The 22,515-nt window shown below is 37.3% G+C and overlaps 1 protein-coding gene across 1 annotated transcript in view; it reads right to left on the reverse strand.

The window, feature by feature from the left end:
- Positions 1 to 22,515, reverse strand: part of LOC108261553 (titin) — a 102,181-nt gene that overhangs the window by 55,494 nt on the left and 24,172 nt on the right. Inside the window, exons 12-23 of the mRNA XM_053681428.1 lie at positions 17,351 to 17,626; positions 15,501 to 15,776; positions 15,085 to 15,402; positions 14,166 to 14,432; positions 12,586 to 12,834; positions 12,378 to 12,485; positions 12,200 to 12,253; positions 12,067 to 12,108; positions 11,896 to 11,964; positions 10,860 to 10,934; positions 10,547 to 10,606; positions 8,285 to 8,362 (exon numbers count right to left, since the gene is read on the reverse strand). Coding sequence (XP_053537403.1) covers positions 8,285 to 8,362; positions 10,547 to 10,606; positions 10,860 to 10,934; positions 11,896 to 11,964; positions 12,067 to 12,108; positions 12,200 to 12,253; positions 12,378 to 12,485; positions 12,586 to 12,834; positions 14,166 to 14,432; positions 15,085 to 15,402; positions 15,501 to 15,776; positions 17,351 to 17,626 — 1,872 coding nt within the window. The remainder of the gene's footprint in view (positions 1 to 8,284; positions 8,363 to 10,546; positions 10,607 to 10,859; positions 10,935 to 11,895; positions 11,965 to 12,066; positions 12,109 to 12,199; positions 12,254 to 12,377; positions 12,486 to 12,585; positions 12,835 to 14,165; positions 14,433 to 15,084; positions 15,403 to 15,500; positions 15,777 to 17,350; positions 17,627 to 22,515) is intronic.

Here is a 22,515-nt window from a genome sequence, read left to right on the forward strand (position 1 = left end):
TGTGTTATCTGTCTGTTTCTGATGAGACAGGACACAAGTGAATAAACTCAGTGTGTCCTTTGTTAAAGGACAACCAAAAATATTTGTCATAATTCCAAGCAGAGGTCAACATACAGGAAGGCAACATCACAGTAAGCAGATCCATAATAATAATAATAATAATAATAATAATAATAATAATAATAATAATCCAAGTTAAAAAGCACGCACAAGACAAAAAAAAAAAACAGATTTACACAGGAACAGGAAACTAAAGTCGATGCTTTTATGTTACTGGGCTTCAGTTTCTGATTAATTCTACTTACTGCCTGTAGATGATATGAACACATTTCAAGTTATTTCCATTCAGAGCTCTGTGTTTAAATGCATTTCTGAGGCAGAAAGTAATGTGACATAAGTTAAAATAAGATGCTGTAGAGGCTAAAATGACATCTAACATTATGTTCATCTTTCATTATTGGTTCATCTCATTGAGTGTTGATGGCACAAGTCACAGAAGCTAGCAGTAGTGAGACCATACATGTGTGGCTGTTTTAATTTTGGCTTTTCTGAGAATGTGAAGGACAGCATTTCCTCATTTCTGTAACGAAACAGGACTATATACAGGAAGTAAGCACAGGAGCAATGTCTTTATTTGAAACACAGCAGGCAAAACACAGGAAACATGGTCTAAACTGGACAAGGTTAACTGGGTTAAACATGGAACTTAAGGTCTAGGCATGGAACGAGAACAAACATGGAAATAAACCGCTAGCATGCTAAACGTATTCGCTACTGCGTTACCATATACAAATAATACTGCGCGAAGTGCACAGCACCACAAGGGGTTTAAATATCCAACATAATCAAACTAAAATACAGACACCTGGAGTAAATTAAGACACACCCTCGAATATCAACCAACGCTTAAACAGGGAGAGAATCAAAACAAACAACGGCGTGCGTCTATATACAAAAGTCTTGTGCACATGCGCTCTCTAAAGCCGCACGTGCATGTTGACGCCGCAGTGCCATGTGCCGGCGGGAGCGTAACAGGACCCCACTCCAAATGCGCTCCTCCCAGAGCGTCAACGAGCACCCCCCTCCAACGGCGGTCCGGGGCCCCTGTGTGATCTGTCTCTCGCTGCATCGGAAAACAGGGCGGCCTCTGCCAGGCAGCAGACAGGCGCAGCACCACCCCCAGCAGGATCGAAACTCGGGGCACCATCCCCGGTGGGGTTGGAAGCTGGGCGACGCCCCCAGCGGGGCTGGAATGCTGGGTGATGCCCCCAGCGCGGCTGGAAGGCTGGGCAGCCTCCTCGGCTGGGCAGGACAGCGGGACAGCCTCCTCAGCAGGACAGGGAAGCGGGACAGCTTCCTCCACAGAACAGGGCAGCAGGACAGCTTCCTCAGCAGGACAGGGACGCGGGACAGCTTCTTCCACAGAACAGAACAGCAGGAAAACTTCCTCAGCAGGACAGAGCAGCGGGACAGCTTTCTCGGCAGGCTGGAGCTCCGAAGCTGAGACCTCCCTGAAGGTCTCAAGCTGGAGCTCTGAGGTCACCATGTTGACCTCAGGCGGGACCTCCACAGCTGAGGCCTCCCCCGTAGGTCTCAAGCTGGAGCTCCGAGGTTGCGGTTACCCCCCCCAAAAAAAATATTCTAGGCCAGCCTTCGGTTCCAGACTGGGCAGCGTGACTGGGTTCTCAGCAGGGCAGGAGGGTGGAGCACTGTTCCCCTCCGGGCCGGAAGGTGGGGTGCAGTTCGACGCTACGGCACGGGAGCGAAGCGCTTCCTCCACGGTGCAGAGTGTCTGATTTATTTCATCCTCCCACTGCTTCCACTGCAACTCCTCCTGTTGCCTCCTTAACGCAGCTTGGTACTCCTCCTGCTGCTTCCTTAACGCAGCTTGATACTCCTCCAGCTGCGGAAAGCCCCAGTAATCCCAATATTTCCCGACAAGGTGCTCTCCTGCTACTTCCATAGTCTTTTGGCGCAGTATTCTGTAACGAAACAGGACTATATACAGGAAGTAAGCGCAGGAGCAATGTCTTTATTTGAAACACAGCAGGCAAAACACAGGAAATACGGTCTAAAATGGACAAGGTTAACTGGGTTAAACATGGAACTTAATGTCTAGGCATGGAACGAGAACAACCATGAAAATAAGACCGCTAGCATGCTAAATGTATTCGCTACTACGGTATCATGTACGAATAATACTGCGCGAAGTGCACAGCACCACAAGGGGTTTAAATATCCAACATAATCAAACTAAAATACAGACACCTGGAGTAAATTAAGACACACCCTTGAACCTCAACCAATGCTTAAACGGGGAGAGAATAAAAACAAACAAAGGCGAGTGTCGATATACTAAAGTCTCGTGCACACGTGCTCGTCAACACCGCAGAGCCATCTGCCGGCAGGAGCGTAACAATTTCTCACTGGTTAAAGTCACACATCTGTACTAGGATAGAAACCAAACCACAATAATGTTTCATGTCTTAACTGCTATTAATTTAAAGTGAAAGTCACATATTTACTGAAAAACAAATAAGAGTAAACTGTGCAATAATGGTAATTAATCACAACATTCATTACTAGATATGAACTCCTGGGTATTTTATTTTATGTAAATGAGATCCAAAATGACTGATGTGAGACAACAAAGCAAAATATCAACATTGTTCCAGAAGCAGATTGAACTAAACAGGTCTAATTTCCTGATGTGTGTCCGTATCTGAGTCATTACCAGTAACGTAAGGATCTTCTATGTAATGAAAGGAAGACTTTCAAAGTTAGCAGTAAGCCTAATCAGGTGACAGTAATGTTGTGAGGATGGCTTACTGTGTGGCTTACAGTGTGAGTTCACTTATTTTGTCATCAAGCTTTTCTTCCTCCATTTTACAAAAATAATTCACAGATTTATTTTTTATTACCATACATTTCCTGTATTAAGTTCATCAGGGTCATCATCTATTTCTGTAAAAGGTCATTTCAAAATAAGAGACAAAGGTTTGTGGGCCTTCTCATTTGGACAAACTTTTTCAGTTCAGTCCACACTGAACTGTGGAATTCAGGTCAGGGCTTTGTGATGGTCACTCCATTACTTTCACTTTGTTGTCTGTAAGCCATTTTGTTCAATCTTTGGAGGTTTGATTAGGATCATTGTCCTGCTAGAAAATGACCAAGCTTTAACATTTTTGATGATGTCTAGGGGTGTTGCTTTAGTTTATCTAGATAATTCTCCTTCCTCATGATGCCATTTTTTTTTCTAAGTGCACCAGTCCCATTTCCAGCTAAACACTCCTACAACATGATGTTGCCACCCCCATGCTTCACACTTGGGATGATGTTCTTTGAATTAAAAGCTTTACATGCATAACATTTGATCATTATGGCCTAACATTTAATTTTTTTTTGTTTAATCTGACCAGAGAACACTTCTTCAAAAGCTATATATATATATATATATATATATATATATATATATATATATATATATATATATATATATATATACATACACTCTGGCTTTTTCTGACAGTGTTAGAGTATGGGCTTCTTCCTTGTGCAACACCCTTTCAGGTCATGATGATGTAACATGGCTGTATGTGATGATGGCTGTACACAATTTCATACTTAACATCTGGAATTCCTTTTCCAGTTCCTTTGTTGTTGTCTTGGGGTTCAATTAAACATTTTGGACCAAAGTTTGTTCATCCCTTGGAGTTAATTTTTGCATCTTTCCTGAACGACACAGTGTATGTGTGGTCCCAAGACTTACTGTATTGTACTGTTGTTTAGAAATGACTCCTGGGTAGGGACCAGACTTGTCCACTGTTTCTTTTCTGTGGTTTTGGTTGAGTTATACAGTATTTTACATGGTTTCAAAGGCAAAAAAGCATTGGCTCTAAAGGTAGGCCCAGGTTCAAGCACATTTCCGGTAACCCCTAATTATGATAATTGGCCAAACAGAAGCTTCTCAAATTCATTGTTGACTTAAAGCTGGAATAAATCTGTCCTTTATCAGTTGTTTTTATATTATCTCTCATGTAAACAGAATTAGATACAATAATTGATTGGGCAAAATCAATGTAGGTTTCAAGTTATTATACAAAATGTATGTTACCTTGAAAAGTGTGGAGTTGTGAAAATCTGAGACGGAATATCTTTAACCTAGTAGTCTACTTATACTTCTATATTAGGTAGCTACTTAAATATTGCTTGATTTGTTTAACACAAACTCCTGCTTTTCTGATTGTTTGATAAGAGTCATGGGTGTTGTATTTATGTGAGAGCACATTATTCCATTGGATCCAGAGACTGTCCCAAAAACTTTGGCCATAAGTGACCATCTCTGTGCTTTCTGCATTTCAAACATTTCAAAGCTTACCCGAATTTCTGACTGGCTTTTGAAGACATGGATATTGGGTATTGTAATATTTGTAATGGGAATATTAGAACCTGAAGGTAAAATAAAACTTTGAGAATGTTCATTATCATTATTATTTATCACTTTTCACTGTCTCTTTTTACCCCATTGTGAAAAATGTCCACTTGAAACAAAACAGACCTTTTGACTTCCAGACCTTCATTTAAAGTAAACACACATTTTACATACAGCCAACCAGCTCTGATTAAACCTCAGTGTGACAGAGCACTCTGCCACCCGCCGGGACAGCACAGCTACATGATACCACACACACACACACACACACACACACACACACACACACACACACACACACACACACACACACACACACACACACACACACACACACACACACACACACACACACACAGAGTTGGTAGCCTTTTCATCGGGTGCACACTTAGGACTGCGATACTGCTTTATCCTCATACACGCATACAGTGCTGAGCATAAATAAGTACACCCCAACAGATGTCTCAGAAAATCATCTGTCTCTCTTTATAATTAATACTTTCTATGGGACTCTATACAATAAAATATTCCAGCAACTCTGGTTTATTGGTTGTAAATGAGATTTGTCAGTACAAACAAACAAAACTGAATTTTTTAACAAAGTGATTTAAGAACATGGTGTGAAAATAAGTACACCCCAATGAAATAACACACATGTCAAATCAATCATTACACAGGTGGCTGCAAGATAACTGACAATTAAGGGTAGTATTTAACCTATACAATCTCCTCCCAGTCCAACCTGACAATTATGGCACCACATGGAAGAGAAATGTCACGAGTCTGGAATAATTTCTTTACACAAAAAAGGTCAGGGCTACAATAAAATTAGTAAAGCATTGCTAATTAGTTGGAATACAGTAGTGAAAGTTATTCAAAAATGTAAAAAATATGGACTTCTGGCAAGCATTCTGAGACGTCCAGGCCGTCCATGGAAATTAACACCCCGAGATGAGCGTTTTGTTCTAAGAAGAGTTGAGGCAAATCACCATGCAAGTTCATCACAGTTAGCTAAAGCTGTAGAAAGCCAAACTGGGGTGACTGTTTCATGTGAAACGATACGACGTATGCTGCACAGGAATGGCATGCAAGGGTGTCGTCCATGAAGGAAGCCACTGCTAAAGCCCATGCATACATAAGCCCATTTAGCATTTGCCAGGGCCCATGTTGACAAAGGTGAAGAATATTGGGACTCCGTACTTTAGATGAGACAAAGGTAAATCGTTTTGGAACTGATGGCATCCAAACTGTACGGCGTCAAAAATGGAAGAGTACAATGGAAAACGCATGGTACCCACAGTAAAGCATCGCCGTGGCAGTGTTCTTCTATGGGGTTGTATGAGTGCTGCAGGTGTTGGGGAATTGCACTTCATTGATGGCATCATGAATTCACAGATATACTGCAAAATACCGAAAGAGAAGATGCTACCATCTCTCCACACCCTGAGTCACCGTGCACTCTTTCAACATGATAATGACCCAAAACATACATCCAAGGCCACTGCTGCATTTCTGAGGAAGAACAGGGTGAAAGTGATTCAGTGGCCAAGTTTGTCACAAGACCTCAACCCAGTAGAACACCTATGAGGAGTTCTGAAAAGACAGGTTGAGCATCATTCTCTGTCCAGCATCCAGACGCTGAAAGAGCTCATTCTCCGAGAATGGAGAAAGATAGACGTGTCAGTATGTCACCAATTTGTTCACTCCATGTCCAGAAGAATTGGTGGTGTTCTTAAAAATCATGGAGGTCAGACAAAATATTATAATATTCACCACTAATATATACTAAGTATATAGTTTGGAATATAATACTTAATAATAATCATCATCATCATCATAATAATAATAATAATAATAATAATAATAATAATAATAATAACACATGAGAACAGAATAATGAAAGATGCAAAACACAATCATACAAATTCCATAATAAGATTTTGCTAAAAGTCATTTTTATTCAAAGCTCTTCACACAGCATGTATACAGACTTATATTTCTTTTGTTCCTGTAAAATTTAATACATCCTGCTGGATACTGAAATCAATAAACAGGAGAAAAACAAAAGAAAGTACATTATCTTACTCAAAATGTTTACATCTATTACTTTACATTTTTTAGGATGAAATATATATAGTATTATATATATATATATATATATATTTTTTTTTTTTAAATATGAATTTACATATTATAGAGGCACTAAACAAAAAAAAAATTAAAGGTATAAAATTAGACACAATATCAGTCTATGTGCCAAAAGTCCATGAGCCGCTCACTCAAAGACAATACTGCATTATTGACTGTTTAAAGCAGTGAAGACAAAATATCTGATTATTCCACTAATAGGTAAATAGCATAACTGAGTAAATAAACAAAAATACATTAATAAATCTTGACTTCAATAAAATAATTCACATACAATAAGAAATTAAATGTTGACAGAAATATGTAAGAAAAATCTAGTTTTTACTGTGAAACAATATATACTTTTTATTCATGTTTTATGTGTCATTAAGATCAGTATTACAATATACAAGTGAACACTTAGTAATCCACACTGCCAGCTTATAAATTATACTGATCCAGTGAATGAAAACTGGAAACTTAATTTATCCTGGATAAAACCAGTTCTGACCAACTGTGAACGATAGGAAATATAATTTTAAAATTGCTTCCTGTTCCTCCTTTAACATTCATATCAGGAATTTGTACAATGCTTAGTTTTGTATTAAGCAAAAACCAAGCTTTCCAAACACTACAATGTGCCCCCTAAAATATGTGTAAATATGTTCTTCAGCTGTTTCAACAATTCTTGATTGGAGACTCTAAACTTTCTTCAGGGACCTACGCACAAAGGACATTTTATATCATTTAGTTATTAATGATATAACTATTATTGGGTGCCATTTATCAAACATTTACTATAGTTATGTGTAAATATTTCTGAAGGCCAAACTGAACTAAAATTCCTGCCAATTTTTTTCATTAACACTGATTTTCTTTGTTCTCATGTGCATACGTTGATACTTGCCCCATTAATTACCAACTACATTGAAGTGCAAGGTTGTAATCCAGCCCAGTAAATCAATTTTGATTCTGTGTTTAAAACTAAAATAGTTTTTTAGACCAGAATTAAACTGAAAGTTAAAGAAATATAGAACTGGTCTAAATTGCACTGCAACCAGCCACTAGAGGGCCTCACAGGACTTTTTCGCTTCATTTTGAAACCCCTGTTATGATGCCCAGCCAAATACAGTCATCGAATTATTGAAATACTACCAAGTAATTTCTTAAATCCGTGTCTTTATGGTACTTGTGTCCCAGTTATGACTTTCAGGCTATTAATCCTTGCCTATTCTCTGGGTGATTTGTATTGATGTTCCTTCATCTGTTTGCACATTTCTAAATCTCTATAAGAGCATCTGCCATATTACTTAATGTAGTGTAAATGTAGTAAAAGCAGTGTAAAAATATCTGTTTGCTTAAGCAATACTGTTATCTGGAGAGATTGTGTATATGCTTTAAGCTCATCTTACCTTTATCTGTGATCTGCTTCAGTTCTGAGTAAACAGTGTCAGCTCCCACACTGCTTTTTCCTAATGGGAAACAGTCACTGATTTAGCATTCGCTAAGATAAAACACACATTCTATTAACCCCTTAAACTTCCATAACTACATTACACTTACCTCTATTACCTTCTGTTATTTTCATTTTACTTACTGAATGATTTGTAGCAGTTATGGAATACGATGCTTTAGGTTGAATAACTGGCAAATAATTAAAGGGTGTAAAGGTAAAATAAAATCTAAAACAGTGGCCATACATAAATTGAAAGAATTTAGTCCCACCTTGTTTTCTCTTTGGCTTCTTTTGGTTTTTCAGTTCAATTTTAGCATAAGTCATATCACTCAGTCCAGCAGCAGCATCTATAAAAGACAACAGACACAGCTTTCTCACTCTTCATGTTTGTGTCACAATCCTGTAGAAAACTTCTACAAATCACACGCTACAACACAGTCCTGAACCAATTACAGTTACCTGTCCAACTGTCCCAGATTCTGAATTTAACACAATCAAATGTTTCCCTTAAAATGTTATATTCATAAGACTAAATGGTCACAGCTATCCACTGGATGATGCAGAAAAAAAAAAACACAAAACTTTGCATACAAACAAGTACACTTAGTTAGCAGATCAGTCAAGTCTAACCTTTAATCTCGTTTCACACAGATATATTATCCCCATAATGCTGCTATTTTAAGTCAGTGCTTATTTTTGCGTGGAGTGAATTGCAGCTGTGTGGGATTCACATTAGGTAATTAATTTGGTCATTTAAGGACATTTCGCGTCTTGGCCCTGTAGCTCCCCATAGTTGCCTTAGCAGTATATTGGTATATCATGCTGCTGTTGCCAATTCTTCAAAGTATAATAAATTAACAATCCAGTTTTAGCGACCACACAGGCCCACACCATGGCACTGCCTGTGTAGTTATATATATATATATATATATATATATACACACATATATATACATATATATACACACATATATATACATACATACACACACACACTATATGAGGAGTGACTGGTTAACCTAGCCACCTAAATGTAATAATATAATAATAGTATTAATAATTAATCATTTAAATCTGACATGACTGGGCAATTTTAATATCTAAACTGGATTATTATGACATCTCACAAGAGAGCTAATTTAGCTAGATGTCACGAATCGTGACGGAGCAGAGATAGGACGGATGCAAGTGCAGGATGAACAGTTGTTTATTAGAAAGAGAGACAGGCAGACAAATCCAAAACGTGATCCAAAACGTAATCCACAAACATGCAAGAGGTCAGGCGACTGGCAAACAGGCATACACGGGGCAAGGCAGGAATCTAGGTCGATAACCAAAACAAGAAACGAACTATGACGAGGGACTGGAAGCGGATAATCCAGCGCGAACTAACTCTAAACATGGACCGTGACTATGACACGCGCTAAACGAACTCTAAAATATTGCTCTTCCGCGTTGTGTGCTGGGAGGCGCGCGGTATATATGCGGACATGATCAGCGTCTAAACCGCTAGCAGCTGAGAGCAATTCAGACCCACGTGAAATCCCAGCCAATGACAGAACAGGGAGGAGACATGACAGAAACATAAACAAAACACACGTGTCCAGATGTCATTACAGTCAACAACGGAAAAGCAGGTGCTCGCGCATTCGTGCTTAGAGCACGCTGCTTCAAGGGGAATCGTGACACTAGACTGTTCCCCCCTTCATCCCCCCTTCAAGGTGTTTCAGTTTGCTAATGTTATGAAGCAGCTAGCTAGCTAGTTAATGAGCTAGTTTAGGCATCAAAATGAGCCACATACCAGAAAAACTACAAAGATCACCCAGAGGGTCTGTTAGAACAGGTTACAGTAGAAGATATTGCTTTACTACAGAACGGTCAAATTTATCAACAAAGTGAATCTTTGGTACAAATTTTGAAAGATGTCAGATGAAGTTTTCTGTGCTATAGTCTAGCTGATGATCAGCTCATCCCGAAACTGTCCATGGCCTCATCAACAATGCCCTTTATAAAATTTTATTAAAATGCATTTATTGTGAAGGAAAAATACTTAGGAGATATCAAGGCCAAGTGAAGTTGTAAAATGAACAGAACACTATTCTCTAAATGAATTTATGGAGATGTAATTAAAATGTACAGTGAATGTAAAATCACCACGGTTAAAAATTTAGCTGCAACCTGCTGCTTAAACCTTGTTACAATGCCCATGCATATCTACAGTCTTTGATTTGAGTGATACAGAAATGGTGATAATAGATTATTGGAAGTTTATTGGGTTAAGATTATTGAAATACTGTCAAATAATGTCTTAATTATGTCCCAGTTCTGACTTCCAGGCTATTAATCCTTGCCTATTCTCTGGGTGATTTGTATTGATGTGCCTTCATCTGTTTGCACATTTCTAAATCTCTACAAGAGCATTAAGAGTTATTAGAGTTATTTTAAGAGTGTAAATGTAGTAGAAATATCTCGTTTGATGAAGCAATACTGTTATCTGGAGAGATTGTGTATACACTTTAAGCTCATCTTACCTTTATCTGTGTTCTGCTTCAGTTCTGAGTAAACAGTGTCAGCTCCCTCACTGGTCTTTCCTAATGAGAAACAGTCACTGATTTAGCATTCGCTAAGATAAAACACACATTCTATTAACCCCTTGAACTTCCATAACTACATTACACTTACCTCTATTACCTGCTATCATTTTCATTTTAGTTACTGAATGATTCATAGCAGTTATTGAATATGATGCTTTAGGTTGAATAACTGGCAAATAATGAAAGGGTTTAAGGGTTAAATGAAATGTAAAATAGTGTTCATACATAAATGGAAAGAATTTAGTCCCACCTTGTTTTCTCTTTGGTTTCTTTTGGTTTTTCAGTTCAATATCAGCATAAGTCACATCACTCAGTCCAGCAGCATCTATAAAAGACAACAGACACAGCTTTGTTTTCTCACTCTTCATGTTTGTATCAGAATCACTAAGCAAACTCTATACTATATGATGCTGTATAACAAATAAAATAAAATAAAAATCCAATTTCACTAGCTACCACACAGGCCTTCTCCATGGCACTACCTCCATGATTCATTATGATGCACTCCGTGTTAATCTTTAATCTATCTGTCTATAAGATTTTTCCCAGAACTTTGCAGGCGTGTTAATAAACATTTGAGCAAAGCATAACCTCTGGTTTCTATTCCAGTAGATTGTATCTTGCAGAAATCCTAATGCTGGTGGTACTGCATTGTTTAATATTGCTAAACTAGTTACTGAATTTTCTTTTTTTTAAACACACACACACACACACACACACATACACACACACACACACACACACAAACATACACACACACACAAACATGAACTAAATGAATGGTTTTAACAAAATCTGTTTCCAGTTGATTTAGTGTGATTGTGAGGTAACACACTAATTGTTTATTCTACTTTTCATCTTCAAATGCTCTGCTCATTGATAAACTATGTATAACTAATTAGTGCAGTGGTAGCTCAGTGGTTCACTCGGCTACTGATCAGAAGATCATGAGTTGAAACCCAAGCACTGCCCAGCTGCCACTGTTGGGTCCTTGAGCAAGGGAAAGACAATGTTGTTTTGAAAGTAAAAGTGTTTATATACTGTGTTGATTGAAAGCCTGTGAATACTTTAGAATTTAAAAAATATATATATTTCTGCATAAATATCATCAGATTTTCACAAAATTCCTAAATAAGAGACAGATAAAGAGAACCCCATTATACAAATGATACATAAATATTATACTTGGTCATTTATTTATTGAGGAAAATTATCCAGAAATTATTTTACATTATCTTCAAACACCAAAGGCAAACATTTGACATTAGTTTCATGCAGTATCTTACCATTTTGTGTCTTGTATCTGTGGACATCCTGTGAGTGGATCATATTGCTGGTTCCAGCTGCAGAATCATCTAGAAGAGAATAAAATAGTCGTTACAGAAACAGAAGCTCTTGCAGTGTTGTGTTGCCAAATCTATCTCACATTTAGGAGCAAAAATTTAGATATACTTTACCTGTGGTCCTGATATCAGCATTTTCGTAGATGTTCTCACCATCTTTTAAACAGAAACAATAAAGACTTTAGAGGAAAAGGTTAACTAATGTCAAAAACAAAATCTGGTGTGTTTATTGTTACTGCAGACGGACCTGCAGGCTGATTGGTGTCCTGATTTACTGGAGAAGGAGTCTGATATTCTACACCTTCTCAACAGAGTAAAGCAGTAATACAGGTTAAAACACTGCCTTTACACATAAGTATATTTGGTGAAACATGAAATTAATTTTTCCTCCTTGTTCTATGGACATAAAGAGCTGACCATCAAACCTTTTTTCTTCTTGAAGTGCAGCAGCAGGATCAGTAAGATCATTAAGATGACAAACACGAAGGTCAAACTCAGTCCTATAATTACACCAGTAGATTCAGAATCTGAAGCTAGAGAAAGAAGGGAACCCAAATATTCATTTAAACACTGAATACTGAAATTTTATCTTATTACAAATCTAACTCAAGTAAGAAGACATTGTTTCCTCACTTCTGACCGAAACCCAGCTTTTGGGTGACTCTCCTCTCTCTGGGTGTTTACAGTGGTAGAAACCTTCATCTGACTTTGAGACAGTACTGATGGTCATCTCTCCTGTAGTCTTCTTCTGCAGGACTGAACCATCTTTATAGAAATCAACACCAGAAGCTGAGGTATTTGAGTTGCGAGATAAACAGCGTAAAGTCAGAGGATGTCCCTCAGTCACAGGATGGACAGGACTGTCCAGGATCACATGACCATCTGTAGGAAAGAGAAAGAAGACACTGAAATCACACAGTGTCTAAAATACAAATATAATTCTAACATTCAGACCTCTATCTAGCTGTTTCATGTGGCATTACTGTATGACCACACTGCTATATTTATGACCAAAAGATTGTAGAAGATGTGACAATAGCATGAAAAAATAATATTTTATTTTACCAAAACACCCCATTGTCTGTAATGAACACTTTATATCAGGTAAGTTGTTGGCTGTAGCAATATGTGCTAAGCTAAATAAAATATCTGAGCAGTTGTCTGAAACAGCTGTGCAGAGGTTTTATGTTCAGTGTTGTTGTTTGTTGCTTTACTCTTTGGTTTTATGAATAATAAATATCTGCTGGCCATATCTACATATCTACCTAGGATACACAGTTCACTGGCTAGCTTTAGCTCACAAATAATGTCACCACAAATTTCTGTTTCTATTTATAAAGCTAGATAAAGTGATACTGCAGTATACTTCATACTGCTAGGGTTCTGTAACTAAAGCCCTCAGACTCGTGCCCGTGTACAGAGATGGACCAGCTGTTAGATATATATGTAACTGTCTGAAGGGTAGATGTGGAAATGTCTGTTCTGACTCCAGATCTGTATATATTTTCCCTGGGACTTGGTATGGATCATAAATTATGGTTATAATTATGGAAGCTACAAGAAAGAGCTTACATGACAAACAGATCAATATGGCCTAGAAATCTACAAAAAACTGCATTGTATGGAATCACCTGTTATATGGTTGGCAAATCCATGTAACTTTTTTGTTTAATATGCAATGTAGCGTTAATATGACCCCCAGGCTCCAACTTCCCTTACCTATATTTTTCTAGTATTCTATTTTGCTTGTGGTTCAATGCTGATTTATTTTTTATTTGATTTTTATTTATTTATTTATGTATTTTACAATTATAAATCACTCAAAGCTCATGTTGAATTCATAAATGAACTGGAGTTAAGTTATAGATTGAATATTATGAATAGTAACATTCACATTAAACCAGTTAGATATATAGAACATGTTTAGGTTTTGTAGCTAATAGTGCTATCCTGCCATAAATCATAAATCTTAACATCATAAATCTTAAAGAGCATGGACATAACTTAAGAACTAACTATGAGCATAGTTTATACATTAGAGTTTTCATCATGTATTAAGGTTATGTAAATGTACAACTATGCAGTTATGTTAACCAAGGCAGAGTGATGCAGAGAGAATATCACTTCACTTCGTTACAATACTTGATTTTTTGTAAATGTTAGGTCCAGGTATGTATATTAAAATATTACTGATGAGAACATTGAAGACTCACGGTGCACTGTGATGTTGACAGGATTACTGCGTCCTCCAGATTCAGACTGACACCAGTAAACTCCAGTGTGTGATGTAGAGAGGGAGCTGATGTTACATGAAGATCCTGAAACTGATGAACAATCAGACACTGTCTCACTGTGTGTGTATCCTCTCACTGTCCATCCAGTAGAGTCACTCTGGTCCTCACAGCTCAGTGAGAGAGAGTCAGCAGTAAAGTGTTGAGTTCTGCTGGGATTGATGATCAGAGACACTGGAGGAGATTCACCTGAAACACACACATTATATATTATGGTTGTGAACAGAACATATTACATATGGAAAATTAATGATAGATAGATAGGTAAACATCATGAACAATTAAAATGTCATCACCGAGCATGTAAAATAAAGCAATATGATAAAAAAAAATACGTAGATAGTATGCACTTGTCTTATCTTCAAAGACATTTTCAAATAAAAAATGTAAAAAGCAAAAAAATACAGTGTTAATCATTTAAAGTCTGAGAAAACAGCAGTGAGTTCAGATTTAGTAACTACACACCTTAACTAGTAGTTACTGAACACGGTGTAGGATGAGTAACTGAATAATAAACTGTCAGTTTAAAGAGTTAATTCTCACTGTTTATTAACAATATACATTATGTTGACACATGTTTATAAATCATCAAGTAATTAGATTTTAGTAATTCACTGGTCATTACTGGAGTTTATAAAATGCTCCTGAAACAGTCTCAGATAATAATGATTACACAACTGTAAAAGTTTCAGATTTTTGCTTCAGTTTGTTTCAGTAAAAGTTTCAGTTTCCCAATTTATTTATCTGCTGTCCTTCCATCCCCCCTACACACACACACACACACACACACACACACACACACAAGCACACACACACCACTGATGTTGATTTATTTCCTCACCAGTGATGCACAGTGGCTGTAGGTTACTGTCCCGTGTGTGAAAGACTGGTTCTCCTCTCTCTGCTCTGCACATATAAACTCCTGTGTGATTCACAGTAACAGGACTGAGAGTGTAGGAGCCTCCAGATCCTCTGCTGCTGTCTGAGAGGAGCGCTGTACTGTACCTGAGGGAACCCTGACTGTCTCTGGAGGGAACCTCTGTGTACCAGCTGAATGTCCAGCCTGTAGAGGAGTGTTTAACCTCACAGCTTAGAGTCACTGAGTCTCCTTCAGTCAGCCAGCGCAGTGGAGACACACTCACTACTGCCTCTGCTGCATCTGATGGACAACAAATGTAAAAATAAATAAATAAAATCATACAGAGTGGTAATCTTATATATAATTAATGATAAGATAAAACAAACTCACACACTCACCTGATACAGTCAGTGTAACAGCATCACTGATCTCTGAGCTCTGAGAGTCACTGCTTCTCCTCCCTATGCAGGTGTATTCAGCACTGTCATCATTTCTAACTGAGCTGAAGCTGAACTCCTGTGTTGTGCGGGATGGGTAGAGTGTGTTAACTTTCTTATACCAGCTGTATGTCCACTCAGTGTCTCCTCCTCCCTGTATTTCACATCTGAGAGTCACAGTCTCTCCTCTGAACACATGTTTATCAGGCTTTATGGTCACCACAGCTTTAGCACTCTCTGAAAGAAAATTACACTGATATAATACACAGATTAGATCTCAGCAGTATTATTACATCAGAAAGAACTTTTATAGATGGAATTCTGAAGATAACCACATTCAGTGCACATAAATCGTCTGTACATTATCAAGCCATCATTTAATTACAACTAAACAACTGAAATAATGATGCACAAATAACCTTTTTCACTTCCTCCAAAATACTCAAATTTCTTATTTAAACTAAATAAACTCATTGCAAAATTCAGAACTAATAAAGCATTTTAGTATAATTATGATATTTCAATGTATTTCAATAATTATATATCATATTAGCATTTTTGTTTATAATAATATAATATTTATTTTTGGTAAGTATATATATATATATATATATATATATATATATATATATATATATATATATATATATATATATATATATTTTTTTTTTTTTTTTTTAAGTGACAGCTTTCAGTGTGAAGTCAGCAAAATAAGAGATTAAACTAAAAGTTTATTTAAATATTTATTTATTCTTCTACACAAATCGGTCAGCTTATTAAGGAGAGGTGTGCTGTGACTTTTCAAAGTGACCAAAATTCCCATTGACTTGCATTACAAATTTTTGATTGTTATAACTCGTTGAGCTTTCAAGCTACTTCCAAGAAACTAGGCACAGTCCCTCAGGCCGATCAGACGGGTCAGGCTCTATTTTTCCGAACCGAATGGACTTCCGGTATTCCCGTTACGGGCGCTGAAAATTCCACAAAAAACCCTGTGTCTTACATTGAGGGAATGTTCAGATCCTGGCTCCAAATGTCAAAACTCACACACACCTGAGTACACAGGCCCAAAGCCTAAAAGTATTGGAATGTTATGCTAGCAGCATGCTCATTCATGCTAGCAAAATGCTAATTCATGCTAGCAGCATGGTAAAACATGCTAACAACATGCTAAGTCATGCTAGCAACAAGCTAATTAATGCTAGCAACATGCTAATTGATATTAGCAGTGTACTAATACTAATTGACCATAGCAACCACCCAGAACACCCTAGCAACCATCTAGCAAGCACCCAGAACACCCTAGCAATTGCCTAGCATCATGTTAGCAATCGCCTAACAACCACCCAGAACACTCTAGCAACCACCTAGCAACCACCCTAGCAACTGCCTTGCAGCACCCTAATAACTGCCTAATACACCCTAGCAACTGCATAGCAACACCCTAATAACCGCCTAGAACACCCTAGCAACTGCCTAGCATCACCCTAGCAACAGTCTAGCAACCACCTAGAACACCATAGCAACCAATTAGCAACACCCTAGCAACCACCTAGCAACAGCCTAGCAACCACCCAGAACATTTTCTACTAAAGCTAAACTAGTGTTGTTCCACTTGCTTTCCAGCTCACCTCACACCAGCCCTGCTCAGCCGTGCTCACACTGTCTCTCTCTAACTTTAATAACATGATTTAGCTGAAAGAGTTCTCTGTATGTAGCTGTGTATATGTTGCTATATTGTGACTCTGCTCACATGTTGTTTATATGTTCAGTGTTGTGCAGAATCACTTAACAGAAAGTCTCTTACTCACCAGTAATGTTTACCCAGAATGCATCACTGTAGTGTGTGTAGTAGACTGGGTTTCCTCTTCCAGCTCTGCACTTGTACTGAAATCCATCAGAGACACTAACTGATCTGATGTAGATGTAGGAGTGTGTTTCAGTCTCAGTCTCAGGGCTCTGTGTGGGTTTGATCCAGTAAAACTTCCATCCAGCAGACTGCGGCATCATTGTACAGGACAGAGTCACTGAGTTTCCTGTCAGTGCAGCTCCTTTAAGATCTGATGTGAGTTCAGGTTTAGGTTTTTCTGTTAGAAATGGAACACAAGTTCAGGATGTGAAGTTTTTACTACACTAATCACTTCTACAGTAAAACAGTATTACTCTCTCTGTGATGACGCTAAACATCTTATGACTACTTTCAAATTATTTTACAATTTTCAGTTGGTAAAATGGTGAGAATGAAAATAGGGATATTAAATGTAAAGCTTCACTGAGATTGAAGTGAGGGTCAGAAAATAACTGCTGTGTGATGATGCAGGTCTCTAATCTCTCTCTACTCTACATCAATTTATTTTTATGGGTGAATAGAGTAGGGTTGCAGCGGTATGAGATTCGCACAGAACGATAACCATCTCAGAAAATATCACTGTTTCACGGTATTACACTATTATTATTATTATTACTACTACTACCACTACTACTACTACTGGTATTATTGTTATTATTATTATTATTATTATTATTATTATTATTATTATTATTATTATTTACAGTGACCCTTGAAGGAATAAAAACGGAAGAGTTTTTGTTTGAACAAACACTATTATAATTTAAACTTGAAACCATATGTGTAAAAATAAATAAATAAAACAAATCCCTTTTGAAAATAAATTAAATAATAAGACATCTCCCATTTGAACAAAAGAAATTAGGAGGAAAAAAGGAGCAGGACCTGCTGTGGATTTGTTTGGAATTATTTTCGCTGGTGAAAAAGAATAAAAACAGACATTATTGAGTCTAAAATATAAGTCACTTAATATTAGCTTATTGTTTACATTAGCGTAGCATGCTAAATTAACTACTAAATGAAAAATCACATCAGCTGTGTGAGCTTTAAAAATAATGTCCTGTGATTATTAACATATACTGTAGGTGTGTTACAGTGCAGCCAGACAGCTCTCTCGCTCTGTCTCTCTCTCTCTCACACACACACACACACACACAGATCGAAGTCAGTAACCATATGTCAATCAACGTATTTTTATGCAAATTTTGGGATATTTCATAAAAAATGCTGGATGGAAACACCAGATACAAATAAAATCTCTAAAATGTGCATTAAAAAAATTGTGTTCAATTGAGGCAGATAATATTATTATTTGATAAAACGTGCACATAAACTATGATGGAAACACATTTACCGAATAAATTCCTCGATGCGCATCAAAAAGTCATGTGACTTTTTCTCAACATATCATGGGATTGAATAATTGGCTGATGTGATTGGATGTCATTGGATATTCCAGTTTATAACCAGCAAACACAGAACGTTCCCCTCACAAAAGCATACGGTTCCCGTTTTTTGGAAACCGAATAACGTTCTAGGAACATTTTCTGTAGGTTATTTTTTATGTAAACAAAAACTAACCTTCCCAGAATGTTGCAGGTTTTTTTTGTAACAACCTAAAGAGAACCTACACAGAGCATCCTCTAATTGTTATTTTTAGATCAATTTAGATAACTGACATTTCCTACAAGCACTGGCAGATCCAGGGGTGGGGCCAGATGACCACTGGCCGGCCCCAGATGAAATCTGATTGGCCCCTTGAAGTTCCCCATCCTGTCAGTCATCTCTGATCTACGTCAGAGTGCTCCATCAGCTGAATCGGTTTGTTTTAAATTCAACTCGCGTAACCGTCTCTTTCTGCTACATCTCCTAATGGCAGGTGTATAGACAGTGCGGTTTATCGTCCTCGTCCACTTAAGCTTCGATGGTAAATACCTATTCAACTCTTTAACTAACATCTCAAAGGACATTAGTGTCACTGTCACTTAACTTCTCTTTGTCTAACGTTAGGAAGCTAGTTAGCTACAACAGCACACTAGATAGTTTATTAGATAGTTAGCTAGGCTAAGCAATGTTGGATGGTAGCTAGCTAGCTGGCTAATTAGTTAGGTTTCACAGATTAGTTCACAGTTGCACAGTTCAGGGAAGTAAAGTATAGAGACTGACAAATAAAACTATAATGTTTGGTCATGCCACACAGCCACAGACATTAACTGTTGTGAATAAAATGAATGCTGTGTCCCGTATAAGTGTCAGCTGGGACGTGCACAGAGACTTTAGCGCTGACATGAAGGGAACACAGCAAAGTGCTAACGTTAATCAGTGACGATCTTTTGATGAGTCACTTTATCAAAATCACTTCATATCACGACGCTGCACTTCAGCTATAATCAGTGAATTTGTCTCGTTGCTCAGTATAAATATATAAACATTTTTAAAAATGAATAAATTAATCTGGGAACCAAACTGCAGACAATTAAGTGTATTTTATTTTTCATTAAGAAGATTTATGACAAAATACACAAAATAAGTTTTAAAATCCAATGCATGTCTTCTTTTCATGTTCATTTATATTTTTAAGAAGATTTTTATTGGTGTTGTGTGTAACATCAGATCACCAGACACAGCCATGCACAGACTTCATGATATTAAAGGCCTGTATAGTAAAGTTTATTTATTTATTTAATTGTTCTTCTAATTCTGATCTAAATCTTACTTAAGTTGCCTTTTTAAAAATATAAATATATATATATATTTGTTAAATTTGCAGATGACGCTGGTGGAAGAAATGAACCTGTATTTTCATGTGTAGAAGTCCCGAGTCCCCACACAGTGCTTTCAGCCTCTGTACGCCCTAGTCAGCTGGTATGTTTGTACCTACAGTGCTGCTTGAACTTTTGTAAACCATTTAGAATTTTCTATTTCTGCATAAATATTACATAACAGTACATTATCGTATACATGGCCAGTAAAATGTGTAAATAATGGCAGGAGGTACACTCGTGGCATCTAATGTTTTATTTTATTCCATGGATATTCAAAAGAATGTAGTAAAAAAAAAATTAAAACAAAAGGTGTCCTATTTGTAGAAAACCAGAATATGGTCACCCCAACTTTTGTGATGTAATGTTACCTGCATCAGGAACAGCGATCTTTTATTTATTTATTTATTTATTTATTTATTTATTTATTTAATTTTATTTAAACAGATCCAAACATTGGACATGATTTTAAAATCTAAAATAAGCTATAAATAAAACTATTTTAGATGATATTGCTTTTCTCTTGAAATTATTTCATTCTTGAAATTACTTTGTATTATTTACATACTTGACCTTAAAGTAATCACCACAGGTTTAGGACTCACTGTGTTAAAAAAAAGAAAGAAAATCAGTACTTCTTTATGTATGAATTAATTCCCAACAGCATTATTTAAATGAGTAGTAAGATTTTTAAATGGAATACAGTATATCTGCTCACATGTAAATGATTAAGTTCTGTCAGAGCTGGATTGAGTCATTTTAACAATCACTACTAATGAAGTAAATGTAGATCACTGTTAGGAAAACTGACTCAAACCTAAAATTAATCAAGTTACTGTTCTGATCATTTTCAGGGGTCTCAAACTCCCGGCCCGGGGGCCACTTCAGGCCCGCCTTCCCCCTCAGTCCGGCTCATGACGGGATGTAAAAAAAACAATATAATCTGGCCCGCCAAATCTAATATATTATAATAGATATTTTATAGTGCTTCCATGCCAATTTAAGCTACCCTTTTGAAATAATTAAAATAAAAACACAGTTATGTTTTTTTTTTTTTTAATGCATTTTGTTTGTTATGGTAAAGGTCAAAGTTGGCCAAAATGCACGCAAGGTGCTGAAGAACAAAGATGTTGCTGTCAAAATCAAAACGTAAGGTGGATGATGAACACAGACTGTTTCAAGAAAGATGGACTACCCAGTATTTTTTTTTGTTTAGTGTAATAGAAATGCTACCTACCTGATATGCAACGAAAAAATTTTAAAGGAATATAATATCAAGCGTCATTATTGGACTAAACATGGAGAGCAGTACGGGAAGTATGGGGGAGATGAGAGGGCAACACGAGCCACAGCTACAGAGAGGATTTATATCTCAGTAAAGTATTTTTCATAAAGCAAAAAGCTAGCTGATACTGCAGTAGAGGCAGGTTATGTGGTGAGTGAATTAATCGCCAAAGCCGGAAAGCTTTCACTGAAGGCCCGTTTCTGAAGGACTGCATGATGAAAGTTGCGGTTATTTTATGTCCAGCAATAAAGAGCTTGTTCAACAATATAGCGCTATCGGCTAACACGGTGGTGCAGCAGATCAGCGAGTTATCAAGTGACATTTACGATCACTTATGTGACAAAGTTAAAGCTTTCACTGCATACTCTGTGACTCTTGATGAAAGCACAGATGAAACTGACAATGCTCAGCTCGTAATTTTCATAAGGGGTATTAATGAGGCGTTCGAAGTGACAGAAGAGTTGCTAAGTTTGTGTCCAATGCAAGGCCGCACCACATCGGAAGATATTTTTCAGGATCCGTGTGACGCGTTTGAGTGTGCTCGTTTACCATGGAGTCGACTGGTAGGCATTACAACTGACGGAGTCCCATCTATGACAGGCAGAAAAAAACAGACTGGTTGCGCTGGTACAAAGATAATTAGAAGAGGAAAAAGCAGATCCAGCAGTTGTTCTGCACTGCATTATACACCAACAGGCACTGTGCAGCAAGTGCCTGAAATATGAACATGCCATGTCTGTTGTCCTGAAATGTATTAATTATATCAGATCCAGGGGTCTGCAGCACCACCAGTTCAAGGCCTTTTTGTAAGAAATTGAGTCAGCATATGGTGATGTACTTTACTTTACTGAGGTGCGCTGGCTCAGCAGGGGAAATGTCCTGAAGAGGTTCTTTGAGTTAAGAACAGAGGTGAAGAGATTCATGGAAGATGGCAGAATGGATGTTCATGAATTTGATGATCCAAAATGGGTGATGGATCTTGCCTTCCTAGTGGACATAACACATGAGCTAAACATCCTTAACCTGAAGCTCCAGGGAACTGATCAGCTCATCACAGCAGCTTATGAAAATGTGAAAGCC

This window comes from Ictalurus punctatus, chromosome 7 (assembly GCF_001660625.3).
Source record: "Ictalurus punctatus breed USDA103 chromosome 7, Coco_2.0, whole genome shotgun sequence".
In the NCBI taxonomy this organism is placed as follows: Eukaryota; Metazoa; Chordata; class Actinopteri; order Siluriformes; family Ictaluridae; genus Ictalurus; species Ictalurus punctatus.